The sequence below is a fragment of the Pipistrellus kuhlii genome, unplaced genomic scaffold, assembly GCF_014108245.1.
Source record: "Pipistrellus kuhlii isolate mPipKuh1 unplaced genomic scaffold, mPipKuh1.p scaffold_m20_p_4, whole genome shotgun sequence".
Classification (NCBI taxonomy): Eukaryota; Metazoa; Chordata; class Mammalia; order Chiroptera; family Vespertilionidae; genus Pipistrellus; species Pipistrellus kuhlii.
Window position 1 is genome coordinate 57,012,757 of NW_023425540.1, and position 16,600 is coordinate 57,029,356.

The 16,600-nt window shown below is 33.4% G+C and overlaps 1 protein-coding gene and 1 long non-coding RNA gene across 8 annotated transcripts in view; both read left to right on the forward strand.

The window, feature by feature from the left end:
• The window catches only part of MAN2A1 (mannosidase alpha class 2A member 1), a 142,770-nt gene that overhangs the window by 69,776 nt on the left and 56,394 nt on the right, over positions 1-16,600 (forward strand). For all 7 annotated transcript variants that reach the window (XM_036411391.2, XM_036411394.2, XM_045571837.1 and 4 more), the window contains 3 exons: positions 2,508-2,690; positions 6,516-6,630; positions 7,863-7,930. In XM_036411391.2, coding sequence (XP_036267284.1) covers positions 2,508-2,690; positions 6,516-6,630; positions 7,863-7,930 — 366 coding nt within the window. The remainder of the gene's footprint in view (positions 1-2,507; positions 2,691-6,515; positions 6,631-7,862; positions 7,931-16,600) is intronic.
• Positions 14,309-16,578, forward strand: LOC123651234. Its single transcript, XR_006739800.1, has 2 exons — positions 14,309-16,404; positions 16,436-16,578. It is a non-coding gene; the product is annotated as an uncharacterized LOC123651234 (long non-coding RNA).

Sequence of the window (16,600 nt, forward strand, 5' to 3'; positions counted from 1 at the left end):
TTATTTTTTCTGGAGGTTGTATTATGTGTTTTATATTTTTTAATTAATTGCCTGTGTTGGCACATGATGATAATATTCAGTGACATTGTCATATTTGTTTACAGGTCAGTAATCTGGCTAAATTATTGGAAATAGGCCTGAATCAAAAGTAGCAAATAGGGCCTCTCAGTAGCCAAAATGTGGGCCTCAAAATACATACTCTAAAATGAATGTATTTTGTTGGTAGGAGAACTTTAGAGGCTTCATCTCAGTTCTTAATTTATTTGAAACACATTTCAGTAGGTACACTTTTCTGCTTAGAAGAACAAAACTTGTAAGAGATGAGAACTAATGGTGGCAGAGTGAAAAAAATAAACTGACAAGAAGACCAACATCAGTAGAAAACATGCAAATACTCTATACCAGCCTTGTCCAGTAGAACTTTTAGTTACTGTCCAATAGAACATTCGGCAGTGATAGAAATACTGTCTCTGTACTGTTTAGTGTCGTAGCCACACTGTCAAGGGCTTGCAATGTGACCAGTGAGACTGAGGAACTGAAATCTTAATTTTATTTAATTTTAATAAATTCAAATGCAAATGCTACATGTAGCCAGTGGCTATCATATTGGAGAAGGACAGTTTTAACTGAGCCTTGTTTTTGATAAAAAATAAATCATCCCAGGGATTCGTATGTATGTGTAGCCCAGGAGAGTAATTAATTTTCATGATGAGTTCATTTTCAGTTTGGTTCAAATCATGAATTGATGATTAATTTTCATGATGAATTTCAGTATTAAAAATGAAAAAACTATATCATATCTATGTTCTTTTATATACTAGTGGGAACAATACATTTTAGGAAGCTTTTATATAAAAAACATGAATTTCTTAAAGAGTTGTAATTTGGTATAATAATGTGTTTTTATTATTTTACTGTTGTGCTACTCTTATTATTACAAAAGCTTAATGTTTTTTGACTGGATATTCACAAGTTTGCAAGATGAATACATTATTTCTGTATTTGTAATAAAACAATATATTTCATATAGATTTATGCATTTTACTGTATAGACTGTTAGTTCTCTGTTATGGTATTCTGAACTATCTGTGACAAAAACAGAGCCTGATTATGAATGATTTTTAAGTGTCAAGTGTTTGTTAGTGGCAAAGAGTTATGAATGTTGGATCAATCTTGATTTATTGAACATATTTAAGGTGAAGTAGTAACTATGGGTAATATAATTTGAAAATTCTGCTGCTTTAAAATGAACAACAAAATCTAATTGTGAATTTCATAATTTAACTTATTTGAAAATAAGTTTATATATTTCATTCTAATGCTCATTTGTAAACACACAATGTTTACTAATTAAAATTTGAATAAAATAGTAAAGTATAAAGAATAAATATTCTTAAAGTTCACTTTCTTAAATTTTGCATATATTCTTTTCAAAATCAGTAGTTTCTGAGGATATGTTCAAACACATATACACAAATTATTAATACAAGTTCAGTGATTCTTCTATGAATTTCAGAAGGGTTAGAATTTAAAAGTAGAGATTATTTAATATCTTTTATTATTTCAACAATTTAAAGAAATTTATTTTTTCAGAAAGCACTGAAAATCCCCCCTTTTTCCTGATATCTTAATACATTTGCAAGCCACCTTGATTTTCTTCCCATCATCCTTAACATATTTTGTTTAGAGAACCTTCTTATATTTTTTTACTCCATCAAGCCATGGCTCTTTTTAAAGAACTTTTAAACCTATCTTGAATCATATCCTCTGATGATAAAAAAAAAAGGTGAAAATTATAAACTCCCATATTCTTGTTCAAAAGCTATTCTTAAAGCTAAAGTGTTTTATTCTTTAAAATAAACAAGAAAAGCCAGAGTATGTTTATCATCTTTCAGTTTTTATTGTTAAATTATCTATAATTGCATGTTATTATTCAACATTCAGAGTAGCTCTTGTCACTGAACCATCAGACCATCATTTTCTGCTTCTCTGTTACTGTTCGTCTTCCATTCCTGTAATGTGCGTTTTCCCACCACCTCTCCTCTTAATGTACATTTGGGAGAGTAAATGGCTTTTTGGTGATGAAGTTCATGGCATATGTCTTCACTGCTCTTGGAGAGAAGAAAGGAAAAAAACATTTATCATGCTCTTACTGCTGAGCTGAGATACTTTTTCCCGATGTTATTCATAAATAAGCCTATCTTGCTGCCAGTGTGTACTGGCTTCTTTCCAGATCCATCTAGAATGAGAGCCATTTGTATCAACAGGGAAATGATATTTTTTGATTATTGAGGATATAGATTTATTAGATAGATACCTTGATGGTATAATAGAAATGTTTATTATCAATATCTTTCTTATAAATTGTTTGTACTGAAATTGTGGATTTTCAAGTCACATTTGAAAATGTGTCAATTCAACATATTTTAGGTAGCAAACTAAAATTGTTTTGATTGTTTTGAAATAAATGAAATTAAAGAAAATTAATGACTATTTTATGCATTTAGGGCTGCTGAAATTCTTTACTATTTCGCCCTAAAACAAGCTCAGATATACAAGATCAGTGCATTTCTTTCATCATCCTCTTATACGACGCTTACAGAAGCCAGAAGGAACTTGGGACTGTTTCAACATCATGATGCTATCACAGGAACCGCAAAAGATTGGGTGGTTGTGGATTATGGTACCAGGTAATATAATTATTCAAAAGTGAGCATAAAACAAAATTTTTTAAAACTTGGGGTCATGAGCTTATATCTTTTAAAGAGGTTTCTTTGTTGTGTGTGTGTGTGTGTGTGTGTGTGTGTGTGTGTGTGAGTGTGTATGTAATTTCAGAGAGGAAAGGAGAGAGAGAGAGAGAGAGAGAAACATCAATGATGAGAGAGAATCATTGATTGGCTGCCTCCTGTATGTCCCCTATTGGGGATCGAGCCCGCAACCCAGGCATATGCACTTGGCCAGAATCGAACCCAGGACCCTTAAGTCCGCAGGCTGATGCTCTATCCACTGAGCCAAACCAACTAGGGCTTGATGAAGTTTTTAATGTATATCCCTTGTAATATTTCTGTACAAAAGCAACACCAATTTTTAAAGCATTTTTTTCAAGAAATCTGTTTACAGTGTACTCGCTTTCTCAATGTTTTTTGCAGTGCATTTCTACAAATGGAATAGTAAAACATTATAAAGTGGATCCGATTCCTCCGAAGTATGGTATGGTACTTGGAGTACCTTCATAACTAAGGATTTGGTATCTAAATCATGTTTATAACTCAGGGAGATAAAGAACTTCACTTCATTGTATTAAAATTTAATTTCATCCTATTTTATATCCTGTTGTTCTTGGATACCTTATATTTCTAGAAGGATATTGATAAGAGGAAGCCTAGAAGCATAGCCAGCAAGTAGATGAACCTAGAAACCCAGTCAGATATGGATTATATAAGGAATTGGGATGAGAAAAGAAGGCCTGGGTATTAATATCAAAGTCATTCTCAACATTTTGGAGCATTTAACATCAGAAAGTTGTTAGATGAGTCAGTGGAGAGAACCTCGGTTATTTTCATATTGTGCAGGATTAGAAACAATGAGTATAGGCCTTTAGCTTAGAAAAGCAGGTTTTTGTAAACAGTGCTTCCCAATAATGGAAAGGCTTATCTTTTGTAATGGTGAGATTTCCATCAACATGCTGGAGTGTAAGCTACCTACCATTCATTAGAATCAGTGCAGAGGAGATTCTTACTGGAAGGAGTATTGGTGGTTGCTTCACTATAGTTCACATTATTTCTTCCAGATATTTTTTTCTATCAACCGTGGTATGCTGTGATAATATTTTAAAATTATTAAAGATATGTTCTGATTTTCTTACAATATAGATTTAAAAAGTGAATTTCTGATTTATATAAACAATTGACCCACAACTAATGTTACAAATTGAAATGAATGTTAATTAAGTTTTGTTAAGAATATTTTGACTGCCTTTATAAAAATTTTGGGGAAAATATCATTGAGGTTTTATTAGTTGATTTGAGTCCTTAAAAAATATATTCAAGGTAGTATCTTGAATATCTTCTCAATTTTCTTGAGGCATATGTATTTGGAATCCATCTATTGAGGTTTAAGATGAATTTAAAGTGGAATACACGCACTGGATGATAATGATGCTGGTATTTTTCCCACAAGAAGCAACTTTTTTCTTCTTTTTTGAAAGTAAGGTCAGATCTTCAGTTTTTCTTTTCACTTGTCTTTTTGGTTTATTGAAAGTTTAAACATGAGGCTGCTTAGAATCAGACCTGAGTTTCTAAGATGAAAAAGAAAAGTCATTCTTCTGCACTGCCTCCTTGCTCTCTGGCTGCCATGTTGAAAGAGATTTAGGTACAGGTTATTGAGCTTTTGCTACAGGATATTTTCTGTCTCATCAACTTTCCAGATACCTGTCATATCTTCCAAGTGTTTGGTATTACTTTTAGCTTATAAAAACATCCCTGTACAAATTACATCTTACAGAAAAGCACATATTAATTCTCAGATTGTATTGACATTTGTGAATTTGTTTTGTGAGCAGTTCACACTTCTCCGAAACATCATAAACAATTATCAAGTCATTATCACAGACATTTACATTTGGAAATTTCAAAACACAAGTATGAGAATTATAAACAAAGAGGCAGCATTGGGTGTCCTTGTTTTTGGACTATTGACCAATTTTTATTCAAATATCAGCAGATATGTATGAGTTAGGGATGGCATTTGGCTACTAATAATAGCAACTCAAAACAGAATAAACCTGATCCTACTTATTTTTATGCTATGTAAGGAGTCTGCAAGTCCCTGTTCAGGTATGACAGCTTCTTATAGCTTTCTCTTCTGCCATCTCATGGTGACTTTTAAGAGTTATGCTATTAACAACAGATTGAATGTTTATCCTATATAATAAAAGGCTAATATGCAAATCAACCAAACAGTGGAACTATCAGTCGCTGTGATGCACACTGATGACCACCAGGGGGCAGGAGTGCAGTGCACTACCACAGGGGGAGTGCGGTTCAGCCAGAAGTCAGGCTCACCGCTGGTGAGTGCAGCGGGGGTGGCAGGAACTTCTCCCACCTCCATTGCAGGTGGGCAATAAGGAGTATGGGATCTCGGACTGCAAGAGCCCCTGACTCTGAGAGCGATGTCTGACTGCTGGCTTAGGCCCAATTCCCCTGCTAGTTGGACATCTTTTAAGGGGTACCAAACTGAAAGAGGCCACATGCCAGATTGAGATCCCCCCCACCCCCAAGTACACAAATCTCGTGCACCAGGCCTCTAGTATAATTATAAACTGGAGAGAAAGATAACATTATGACATATTTTTGGAGATTAATTCTAAACATGGCATAAAAATGAATTAGACTGGGACAGTGTTTATAATAGATGTTAAGCTTAAAAGTAGATAGAGGGGCTATATGGAAGAGAAGAAGAAATTGTAATAAGGTCAATTACAGAAAGGTTTAGAATTTGCCAAGTTATGATCAAGTTGTGATTACAGGAGGTAGGAGGAAAAAATGAACAAAGGGCTAAGTGTGAAGGTTTTAACATATACATCAAACTTGGTATTACAAACAAGATGACATCTCTTTGAAATAGCAGCAATGATAACAGATTAGAAAATTGTGACTTCTAAGTGATATTGCATGAACTGTTCTATAATAATAGGATAAGGGCATGTAATAGGAAGTTAGAGGCTGTGAGAAATCCCACATTGATTTTAAATGTTGAAATATTTAAAATTTTGTTGTATCCAGTGTTTTCCAAACTTATTTACTGTTTAGTTTTCGTTTGTTTTAAACAAAGCTATTGACATCCTGAGAAAGTATTTTGCAAATTGTGCTAGTCTTCAGTACTCATTTCATTAGAAGATTGCTTTTTTCTATGTCTTGACCACTATAAATAATGCCACATATAGGGGTGCATATACATTACGAATAACGTTTTCGAATTTTTTTAGTAGATGCTCAGAAGAGGGATTGCTAGGTCCTATGATAACTCTATTCTTCATTTTTTGAATAAATTTATGTGTTTTAGGTATGTCTAGAAAGTTTTCTATTTCAAGTGAGTACTTGTCAGTGTTATCTTTTGATTTATCATTTTTCTTCTTAGTATTTAGTTGGGGGCATATCAAAAAGATTCTTTCTAGCCCTAGCAGGTTTGGCTCAGTGGATATAGCATCTGCCTGCAGACTAAAGGGTCCCAGGTTTGATTCCTGTCAAGAGTACATGCCCAGGTTGCAGGCTCGATCCCCAGTGGGGTGCGTGCAGGAGATAGTCAATGAGTCTCTTTCAACATTGTTGCTTCTCTCTCTCCCTCTTCCTTCCTCTGAAATCAATAAAAATATATATATAAAAGGTTCTTTCTAGGTTTCTCTTTGTGCCTAAAGGAATGAGATAATGGTGCTTCAACCAATATGAAAGAAATTGAAAATATTGTATACTGATTTTTAAGTTATTTCTCAAACTTATAAAATTTTTGATTCACAGACTCTTTCATTCATTAATGAATTTGAAGAAGATAATTGGATCTTCCACACTACTACTTCTTTTGAAGGACAAACACTCATATGAATCATACTCTTTTGATTCCCTCCTAGACATGGTTAGTTGATATCTCTTCTATCCATTATAAAAATGTGATTTTTTTGTTCTTTGATTGGAAAAAGGGAGTGAGAAGCTTAGTGAAAAGACATTGAAAAAATAATTATTTTTGTACATTATGTGAAATAATTTGCATTACTTTATATAAATTACTTGTGTGTTCTTTCCTATAAGTGCTTGTGTTTGATTTATGGTATGTATTTTGTTCTGAGTAAATTTAAGTGTGAAAAATAAAATAACTTATTTCAAGGAATGTGAAACATACACTCTTTTAAAACACTATTAAGATGATACTGGAAGGTAACTAGACATTATAAATAGCTATTTTGCTGGGCATTAATTAGAATCCCCTTGATATTTGATCTTCTGTAAATCCTTAATTTGTTCTTGGTAAATTTCAATTTGAATACTCCTAATTTGTCTTCTGGTTTCAAGATGAGTCCTTGAGAGCTATGGTCAGTACTGGGATGTGTAACAGTAGAGCAGTGATTGAGGATTTAAGAGATTAGCTGTTAGCCTCAACCTCTGTACCTGATTGCATGGGCCTTGAAAAAATTATAACATCTTTGAGCCCTCATTTATTTAACATAAAGTGGGATGATAATACCTACCTTGTCTAGTGTTGTTATTAGGATCAGAGGATCTAATAAAACAGCATACATTGAAAGGAAGAACAGTTGAAGAAATGTTTGATCATAGCCCTCTTTATACTTCCACTTGGGCACTCAGATATTTAAAAATTATAATTTATGAGCCATTAGAATCTTGTCAATGATAGACTTTCACATTTTATATGTAATTTAAATTTACACTTGTGGGATCAGTTATTTTCATATAGTGATGCTTATAATCAGATCATGATTATGCATTTTCATACTAACGTTAAAAATTTCAATAAACGGACATACATTTTTTTAATGTGACACATAATGATACAAAAGTAAAGTAGTAAAACTTTGTGCAAAATTATCTTTAGAACTAGATTTATTTTGTTCCTAATTGGAGTTATATGGACTATAGTCCCAAGTAATATACACTGTACTAGATGTCTAAATACATTCACATACACAATACACACAAGACTTATTTATTTTGAACTTTGTTGGGCAGTATGTAGCTGCAAAGAGGATTTCTTCTTATTTTGCCTTTTTAAAGATTTTTGCAAGGTAATAGTGCATAGATAATTTCAAACCCTGTTTTAAAAGTAAAATTTTTTTTTTTTCATTTTTATAGGATTTGAAACAAAAATCACAAGGTTCCCTGCCACAAAAAAATGTAATAAAGCTGAGTGCTGAGCCACGGTAAAATACATTTCTCATATACTTTTACTACTATTCTGGTTTGACTCTTGGTTTTTATGTTTCTGTTTTCTATTTGGCAGGTAGTATTTTGTTTAATCGTTTTATTAATTTTAAAATATTTTCTGAAGAATAGGTTTTCTCTCATGACTGTCATGTTCATTGCTAATAGTTAACACATATTTGGCATGAGATGGTAAATATATAGCTGTGATAAAATATTCAATATATAGCTTATTTTTGTAATGTTATTTTCCCAGTATGTTCTTTCTTAATTAACTTTTTGTTTACTTTATTTTGATGAATCCCTATTTATTTTAAATGAAGAAAGAAAATTAGTTGACCTAATAATTGTTTATTTAATAGGTGGCTACCTCTGATTTACAAAGAAATGCTTTATGTTTTTTTTGGAAATTATTCAAAAAAGTCATATGTTTTTAATTACCACATATTCATCAGTCAGTACCCAGTATACCCAGATACACAGTGTATTTTTGTAATATAACTTTTTTACTATTTAAAATGAGAAATTTAATATCACCTCTTACAAATTATAGGATAAAGGAATAACTATAAAGAGTAATTCATGATTTTAACTAGGTATACTTTATTAAAATTATTAAAAATAAATGGAATCAAAGTATTATAGAAAATTTATAATTGATCTTAGGAAGTGTCCATTCAAGGACATTATTTTTTTAAAAATTTAATTAATTTATTTATTTTAATACATTTTATTGATTTTTTACAGAGAGTAAGGGAGAGAGATAGAGAGCTAGAAACGTTGATGAGAGAGAAACATCAACCAGCTGCCTCTTGCACACCCCCTACCAGGCATGTGCCCGCAACCAATGTACATGCCCTTGCCTGGAATCGAACCTGGGACCTTTCAGTCCACAGACCGACACTCTACCACTGAGCCAAACCGGCTTCGGCCATTTAAGGACATTATTATTGACAGTAGCATGGGCCAGGAGAATACCATACTATTCTTTGTTAAAGAAAAAAGCCCCTCATATGTGTAGGGCACCAGGGCTGAATAGAAGACTGAATATCACAGCACAGCCACCTTAGAGTGTAGCCTTTTGGAAACTTGCAGTCAGGCATTGAATGTATTATTTACTCACACTTTTCTCCATTTCTGCATCTTTTTTACATCGTTCAGGCATTATTAACAATCTGGTTATTTTATTTATTTTTTTGTTGTCCATTACCCTTACTAAAAATGGGCTCTGTGAGGTCAGGGAACTTGTTTGCTTTTGAATCCCTTGGCAAATATCTGCCATAATAAATATTTGTCAAATTAACTAACTCAAGACAAGAGAGACTTGAGCCAATATCAACATGAAGATCAAGGGTAACTTTAACATTCATGGTGTGGATGTTACTTCTATGAGAGTAAATAAATGGAAAAGTTACCATCAGAAACCTATGACAAAGTTCTACAAAATGACAAAAATGGGAATAGTGTGAAGACTCAGAAGAACAACTTACCCCATAAAAATGATTTATTACAGAGACCAGAAAAAATTTTTTTAATGAAACCTCTTTGGAATTCTCAAAATGGTTGAGTTGTGATCTCTAAGCAAAATATGAAACAGGAAGCAAAAGGCTGAAATGAAAGAACAAGATATGAAAATGGGAGGAGTGCTGTAGATCAGTGGGAGGCTAGAACATCATTAGTGATTCTGAAGAGTAAAGCAGACATTGTGAAAGGGTGTATCACTGACATGAATTTAAAAAATTAAAACTCTTGAGATACTTTTTAAGAATGCAGAGAAAAGGAAGATGAATGGTAATGAGAAAGACAATTATAGATACATAGCTATAAACAACAGGATTTCAACAACAACAAAAACCCTACAGATATTTTAAAAATTTTCAATTGCAGTTGACATACAATATTATATTAGTTTGAGGTATACAACATAGTGGTATTTAATGAAGTTTAAACATGGGGTGTGGAGAGTGGATCTCCCCCTTGCCAGTTCTTGCCTCACAATATTTGAAGAATAAAATTTGTGGGCTTTTATAAAAGGACTTGTTAGTAAAAGGGTGGAAATTTATTGGAAGCAAATACAGACTCCCATGTAGGGAGGGATTCCCAAGGGGGTGACCCACTAAGCCCCCTTTTTCTAAGGTTTATGAAGGCTATAGTTCTCTCTCTCTCTCTCTTTTAATTTCTTTATTAAGGTGTTACATATGTGTCCTTATTACCACATTACTCCCCCATTTTCCCCCACTCATGCCCTCACCCCCCTGTTGTCTGTAGCCATTGGTTAGGCTTATATGCATGCATAGAAGTTCTTTGGTTGCTCTCTTCCTCTTACTCCCACCCTCCCCTACCTTCCCTCTGAGGTTTGATGGTCTAATTGATGTTTCTCTGTCTCTGGATCTGTTTTTGCTCATCAGTTTATGTTGTTCATTATATTCCATAAATGAGTGAGAACATGTGATATTTATCTTTCTCTGCCTGGCTTATTTTACTTAGCATAATGCTCTCCAGTTCCATCTATGTTGTTGCAAATGGTAAGAACTCCTTTTTTACTGCAACTTAGTATTCCATTGTGTAGATGTACCACAGTTTTTTAATCCACTCATCTGCTGATGGGCACTTAGGCTGTTTCCAAATCTCAGCTATTGTAAATTGTGCTGCTATGAACATAGGGGTGCATATATCCTTTCTAATTGGTGTTTCTAGTTTCTTTGTATATTTTTCTAAAAGTGGAATCATTGGGTCAAATGGGAGTTCCATTTTTAGTTTTTTGAGGAAACTCCATACTGTTCTCCACTGCATTCCCACCAGCAGTGCATGAGGGTTCCTTTTTCTCTGCATCCCCTCCAACACTTGTCATTTGTTGATTTGTTGATGATAGCCATTCTGACAGGTGTGAGATGGTATTACATTGTCTTTTTGATTTGCAACTTAATGCTCTCTTTTAATTGGACCCTTCCCTATTTTATGACCTTGAGCTTTTCTAATTGGTCACTCTTTTGCAGAGTATCATCTTCAAAGTCCAAAACCTATGTTGCCTCCCTCTTTTTCCCCCCCTTATCTTGCAACATCCCTTTATCTCCTGAGAACATATGTTTTCCTCTTTCCAGCATCTGTTGACATTTCTCTATCCTCTGTGAAAGTATGTTTTCTTTTTCCCCATACTCTGATTTTTCTTTATACTCTGTGAAATTGTTTTCCTCTTCCCTGTGGCATCTTTCTATTCTCTGTGAATGTGTGTCTTCTGGTGGCTCCAAGTTCTCACCTATGCTTTCCTCTCTCATGGGCCCTCTTTATTCCTAAGACTCCCTAAACTTCCCTATTTTATCCCTAAAATTCCTTCCAAAGTGATCAACTCAATGTTTATATAGTACCCATCTGACACCATACAAAGTTATTACAATATTATTGACTGTAATCCCTACTCTGTACTTTACATCCTTGTGATTATTTTTATAACTTTCAACGTGTACTTTTTAATCTCTTTCACCTTTTTCATTCATCCCTGAGACCCCTTCTTATTGTTCTTGGGAACATAAGTTTGTTAAAAGAGTTATAGATTTTTCTTTAGGGAAAAAAATGGAGCAGAGGCAATGATCAAAGATATAATTGATAAAAAGTTTCTGAGCTGAAAAGATCTCTCTTTATAGATGAAAAGAGCTTATTTCTGGGTAGTATAAATGAAAAGAGAGTCATCCATAGCACATCTTGGTAACTCAATTCAATTAAAAAGAAAAAGATATATTGTCAAATATCCAGGCATTAAAACAAATATCATATAATATGGAACAAAAGCTAGACTGCCTTATGTTTCTTCTCTGTGATGAGAACAATATGAAGTATTGAAATCATTTTATACTTAGTTATGTTTCATATGTGAAGGCATCAAAAAGACATTTGAAAATATGTAATTCCTTATAAAACACACAGAATTCACCCTTCTTTTAAAAAATTGTCTTGATAAAGTCTAACCTCAGCTCACAGGTATATGGACCAAAATTGAGAAGACGTTAGAAATAGATATTGCAAAATCCAAATAATTGTTGTAACACCAAACTGAAAGGAGAAATGCCAATCTAGTTAGGGCAGAACTTTTATAATGTAAAGGTAGTTTACTCATAGTAATGTAGATCTATAGCTTTAGGTAATATCATTTGAAAGAGGTAGAGAGGCAGGAGCTTCTAGATCTTAAATAAATAATTGTTTTGCTTAAGTAAGATTTAAAAGATAAATGCTCCTGGTGAGAGTGTTATTTCCTACTTGGTTGCCTTTATTTATTTTCAAGGTACTATTGATTCCCTCAATATGTATTTGTAAGAAAAGTATCCAGAGTTCCAGACCCACATACCCATAGGCCAGTTGCATAGCTCCATTTAGAAGACCTCCTCAGTGTGTTTACAACTGAACTCCTCTCCACGCAAACCTATTCTGTGGTCCCAAGCTCTTTAATAAAACTTTGCCATTGTCAGCAGGCTTATCAGGCCAGAAACCTGGGCCTTGATTTTACAGTGATCATATGTTCCAGTTTGTCACCAGTGTCCCCACTCACTCTCAAAAGTGTATTCATTTAGATAATGAATTATAGAATTTACCCTGATCATTTTCATCACTTTTTTTCAACTTGTATCCAAACAAACTCCAGGTCTTTCATTCTATTTCTTACATTGACTTGTATCTCAGTTTTATTTTTGACCTTCAATGCCACTACTCTACTTCTGTGATGGCCACAACCTTGTCACAGATGTCTCTCCCTCATTCATTTGTTGAGAAAATTAAATAATGTTTATTTATATGAATTTAATACTTTGGAATTTAGCAGTTGGTAGGCACTCAACAAAATAAATAACTCCTTAGCTCAAAACCCATTTATTATCCCTTGACCTGTGAGTAAATTTCTAGATGCTAACTTGGCTTATGTGTCTGCATTTTGGTTTCTCTAGCAGCACCTTTCATACCACCCCAGCCTGTACTGTGTGCTTCACACCTCACCTATCAATTCCATGGCATACCAAGTTCTCTCTTCTAGACTTCTGCTGCTTGGGGAAAAACAAAACAAAAAAACTACCACCATCTCCCCCAAATCCCCCCAATTTGTCTGATTGATTCCTGGTTATTTTTTAGGACTCAGCTTAGATGTTACATTCTGTGGAACCTTCCCCTAATATCTTTGAGTCAGGGCTAGGTGTCACTTTTATAAGCTCCCACAGGACTTAAGTTTTCCCACTTCCTACATGTATAATGTTCCTTTGAATAGATGTCCTATTAACCCAGTGAAGTCATGACCTGCATCTTGTTAAGCATTCTACCATCACACATGGAGCAGTCTTCCAGGAAAGTGGTCTAGTAATATGGGCCAGGAGCATTCAAACTGGGCAGTGCCCTGGAAGATATTTCTCTCAGCCTTATCATGTGAACAGATATTTTAAAATACTTTACAATTTGGACAACAATAACCATCAGTGGATTAGCCAAATATTCTGTGTTCACAAAATTCTAAGTTTATAAAAAATATCAAATTAGCATTTCTTTTTGTAATAACAGCATTGTAGGATTGGTAAATACTGAGGTTTTAGCTTAAGTCTTAATGAAATATGGCTTTCAATTTCTGTGGAGAAAATGCAGAGGACCGGTTTGAATTGAAGAAGTTGTGGATAGTTGAGTAAAATAAGGAAAGAGTGTTTGGCACATATGAGGTGTTTGCTGAATTGATAGCTAATTGAGATGGTTAGATGAACAGTATGAGAAAGAAGTTACATGTAATATTTGATGGGCTGTTAAGAAAAACACATTTAAAAATAAACAGCCCTTTAAGGAAAAGTTTGTTTATAGTGATGAATCTTTATGAGAAAATTTTTGCTTTAGCAGAATTGTCTTGCATTTAATGTTACCTTCTTTTAAGATCAATATTAAGTCTTTGGTACTTGTTGGCTTCCCTATGTTATCCAATATCATTTGTGTGTATTGCATTTGACTACCTATAACAGATCTCATTGGCTTTATAAGAAAGCATAATTTTTCTTATGAACAAGTTTTAAGATAGGTAGTTTAAGACTTATGATTTGTTTCACAGGGTCATTGAAGGACCTGGCCCCTTTACCTTTCAGGTCTGCCATCCTTTGCCTGTGACAAGATTATGCCTGCTTCTCCACACATTACTCCTGTGTTCCAACCAGGAAGGAGAAATAGCATGGATAAAAGTTATGCCAGTAGAGTTTGCTGACTTTTATTAAATTAGGGATACAATTTTCTGAGAAACTCTGCTTATTGAATTCTAATTACATTTCATTGGCCAGAACTGTGTCACATGACTACCCAAAGCATGCAGAGTCTCTTGGTGGTTGTTGTTGTTGTTGTTGTTGTGTTTGTGTGTTTTGTTTTGTTTTTGCGGGGATTGGGGGTTCCTTTTTTCTTTTCTTTTTAGCTAGAATTGTCATCCTGAGTAAAATTGGTTTTATCAGTAAATGAGAATATAAGAATGGCTCTTGGGTAGGCCACTACCAGCATCTACTCTTAGGCTCATTAATGAGTAATACCCTATGTCCCAGGACATCTACCATGTTTTCTGATCATTGCCTTCTCTTCCCTGCCTGCTTCAGCTCAAACTGGAGTTATGTTCTATACACTTTTTGTGTTAAATAAATTAGCACTGGGTGTTACAAATTTTTAAAAACCTTATTCTCAAGCATTCCTATCAGGTAGAAAAATATTAAAGAAACAGATTTTTTTATTTATTTCAAAACCAAAATATAATTGAGTATTGCAGAATTAAGAATTGGAGAGAGATAAAATAAAAGCTCATAAAATAAGAACATATATATGCTATTGGGATTTGGGATGTTCACATATTAAGAAAATACAGTATTCTTAAATGTTTGTTATTTCTTAGTGCCCTATTTAAGACCATGTTAGCATTTACTAATTCCTTGGCTCTGTCAGCCATTCATTCAATGGCAGATCTATTTGTGTTCCTGACTTGTGTAGCACTGTGCTGGGATTTCTTCATAGAGTTGTTCCCCTTTTATTTCTTGGTTCTTTCTTGCTCAAAACCCATACAGGAAGAGTGTCTCCTGTAAGTGGTCTGTGACTTACATTCTGCTATATAATTAGCCTCAAAATACAAGTTCTTAACCCTTTACCTGAAATATTCAGGGTTAGATATATTATTTAATTCAAAATTTTAAGAAAATGCCATATGTACACATTACATAATAATTCAGAATCTGACGCAGGACTCACTCATCAAATACTTTTAAATATCTGTATAGTCAGATCCAGTGGGATAAATAATTAAATGTAGTTTCATGTCAGCTCTTTTTTGCCACCAAATGTTTTTGTAAAATCTTTATTTTCAAACTTCTTGGATTTTGAAGATGGATATTGTAGAATAGACCTGTAGAGTAACAATTTGGAAGAATTATGAATTTATTTAAATGATTATCAAGATCCCTAATGAAGATGCATTATAGCAGATACCAACTTGATTCTTCTGACTGGTGTTAGATTATTAGCATTTATACTTGAGTGCTTTAACTTTTCCTCTATGTCCTGATTTTCATCCTTTTTAACAGACTATTGGAAATGTCTCTAAAGAAATGCTTGCTAGTTGTGCAGTGCTGAATCTTCACCCTTCTGAATCACATTCCCTAAGCATGGATATCTTTAAGTGTTGACTTTTTTCTTTGTAGGAGTCCTTTCCTTAACTCAATCAAGTGTCCTAGCTTTCTGACTCTACTTCAAGAGTCATTATCAGAATTTGCCTTTTCATAAAATTACTTATTCTATTCTTGTGCCTCCTGAAATAATATTTTTTTAATAATTTTTGAATAAGGCAGTTTAATATTTATGATCAGCAACTTTAAGTAATATAATTGTATATTAGTTACTTATACATTTTTAATGTCATTTAGAAGTTTCAGGAGAATGTAAGTAGGCTACTATACTAGTAAATCTAACACACTGACTTTTAAGTGATTAATAATGCGGAGCTTATCTTCTTAGTACTTTCAGGTTGTTCTTTTTTATAAATTTTATGTGAATTTCATAAAAGTCTTTCTTCCTAGGCCCCTTGTTATTAGTCTGCTGTGATTTTGTTCCTAGGTCAAATTTATTTTAGATTTTATTAAAGTTAGATTTTATTTGTGGAAGTTATGAAACAGATTGAATTTTAAATGATAGTTTTAAGGTTTCTTAAAAAGCAGTGACACAATAGTTATATGTTTGGTGAGTGCCTGCTAAATTTCTTGGAAGGCCAAATATTTCAATTGACAGTTTGCTGTTTATACTTCAAATCAAACTTTCTTATCTAGCCATGAGGTTCTAGTTTATTGTTCACATATTATTATATTGAATTGAGTTGTGTGGTTTGTCTAATGAAATTAAACTGATCTTGCTTGTTAATGACAACATCTTGCAATTATCCCATCAACGACTATAATCAGGAAAGTCCTGATTATAGGAAGATGGGAAAGAAAAATATGGTGAGGTATTTTGATGGGAAGGAAAAATATGGTGAGGTATTTTGATGCCTTGTAATATCACGGCTGGGTTAGCATGGGGACTACCACCTTTAGTCTAGGAATGAATAATTTCCAGTTCAGATATCTAGAAATATGTCACTTGTAGAATTTAAGAAAAACTTTGGAAAGAAGATAAGATAGTGTTAGTGAAGAGCTGGAATT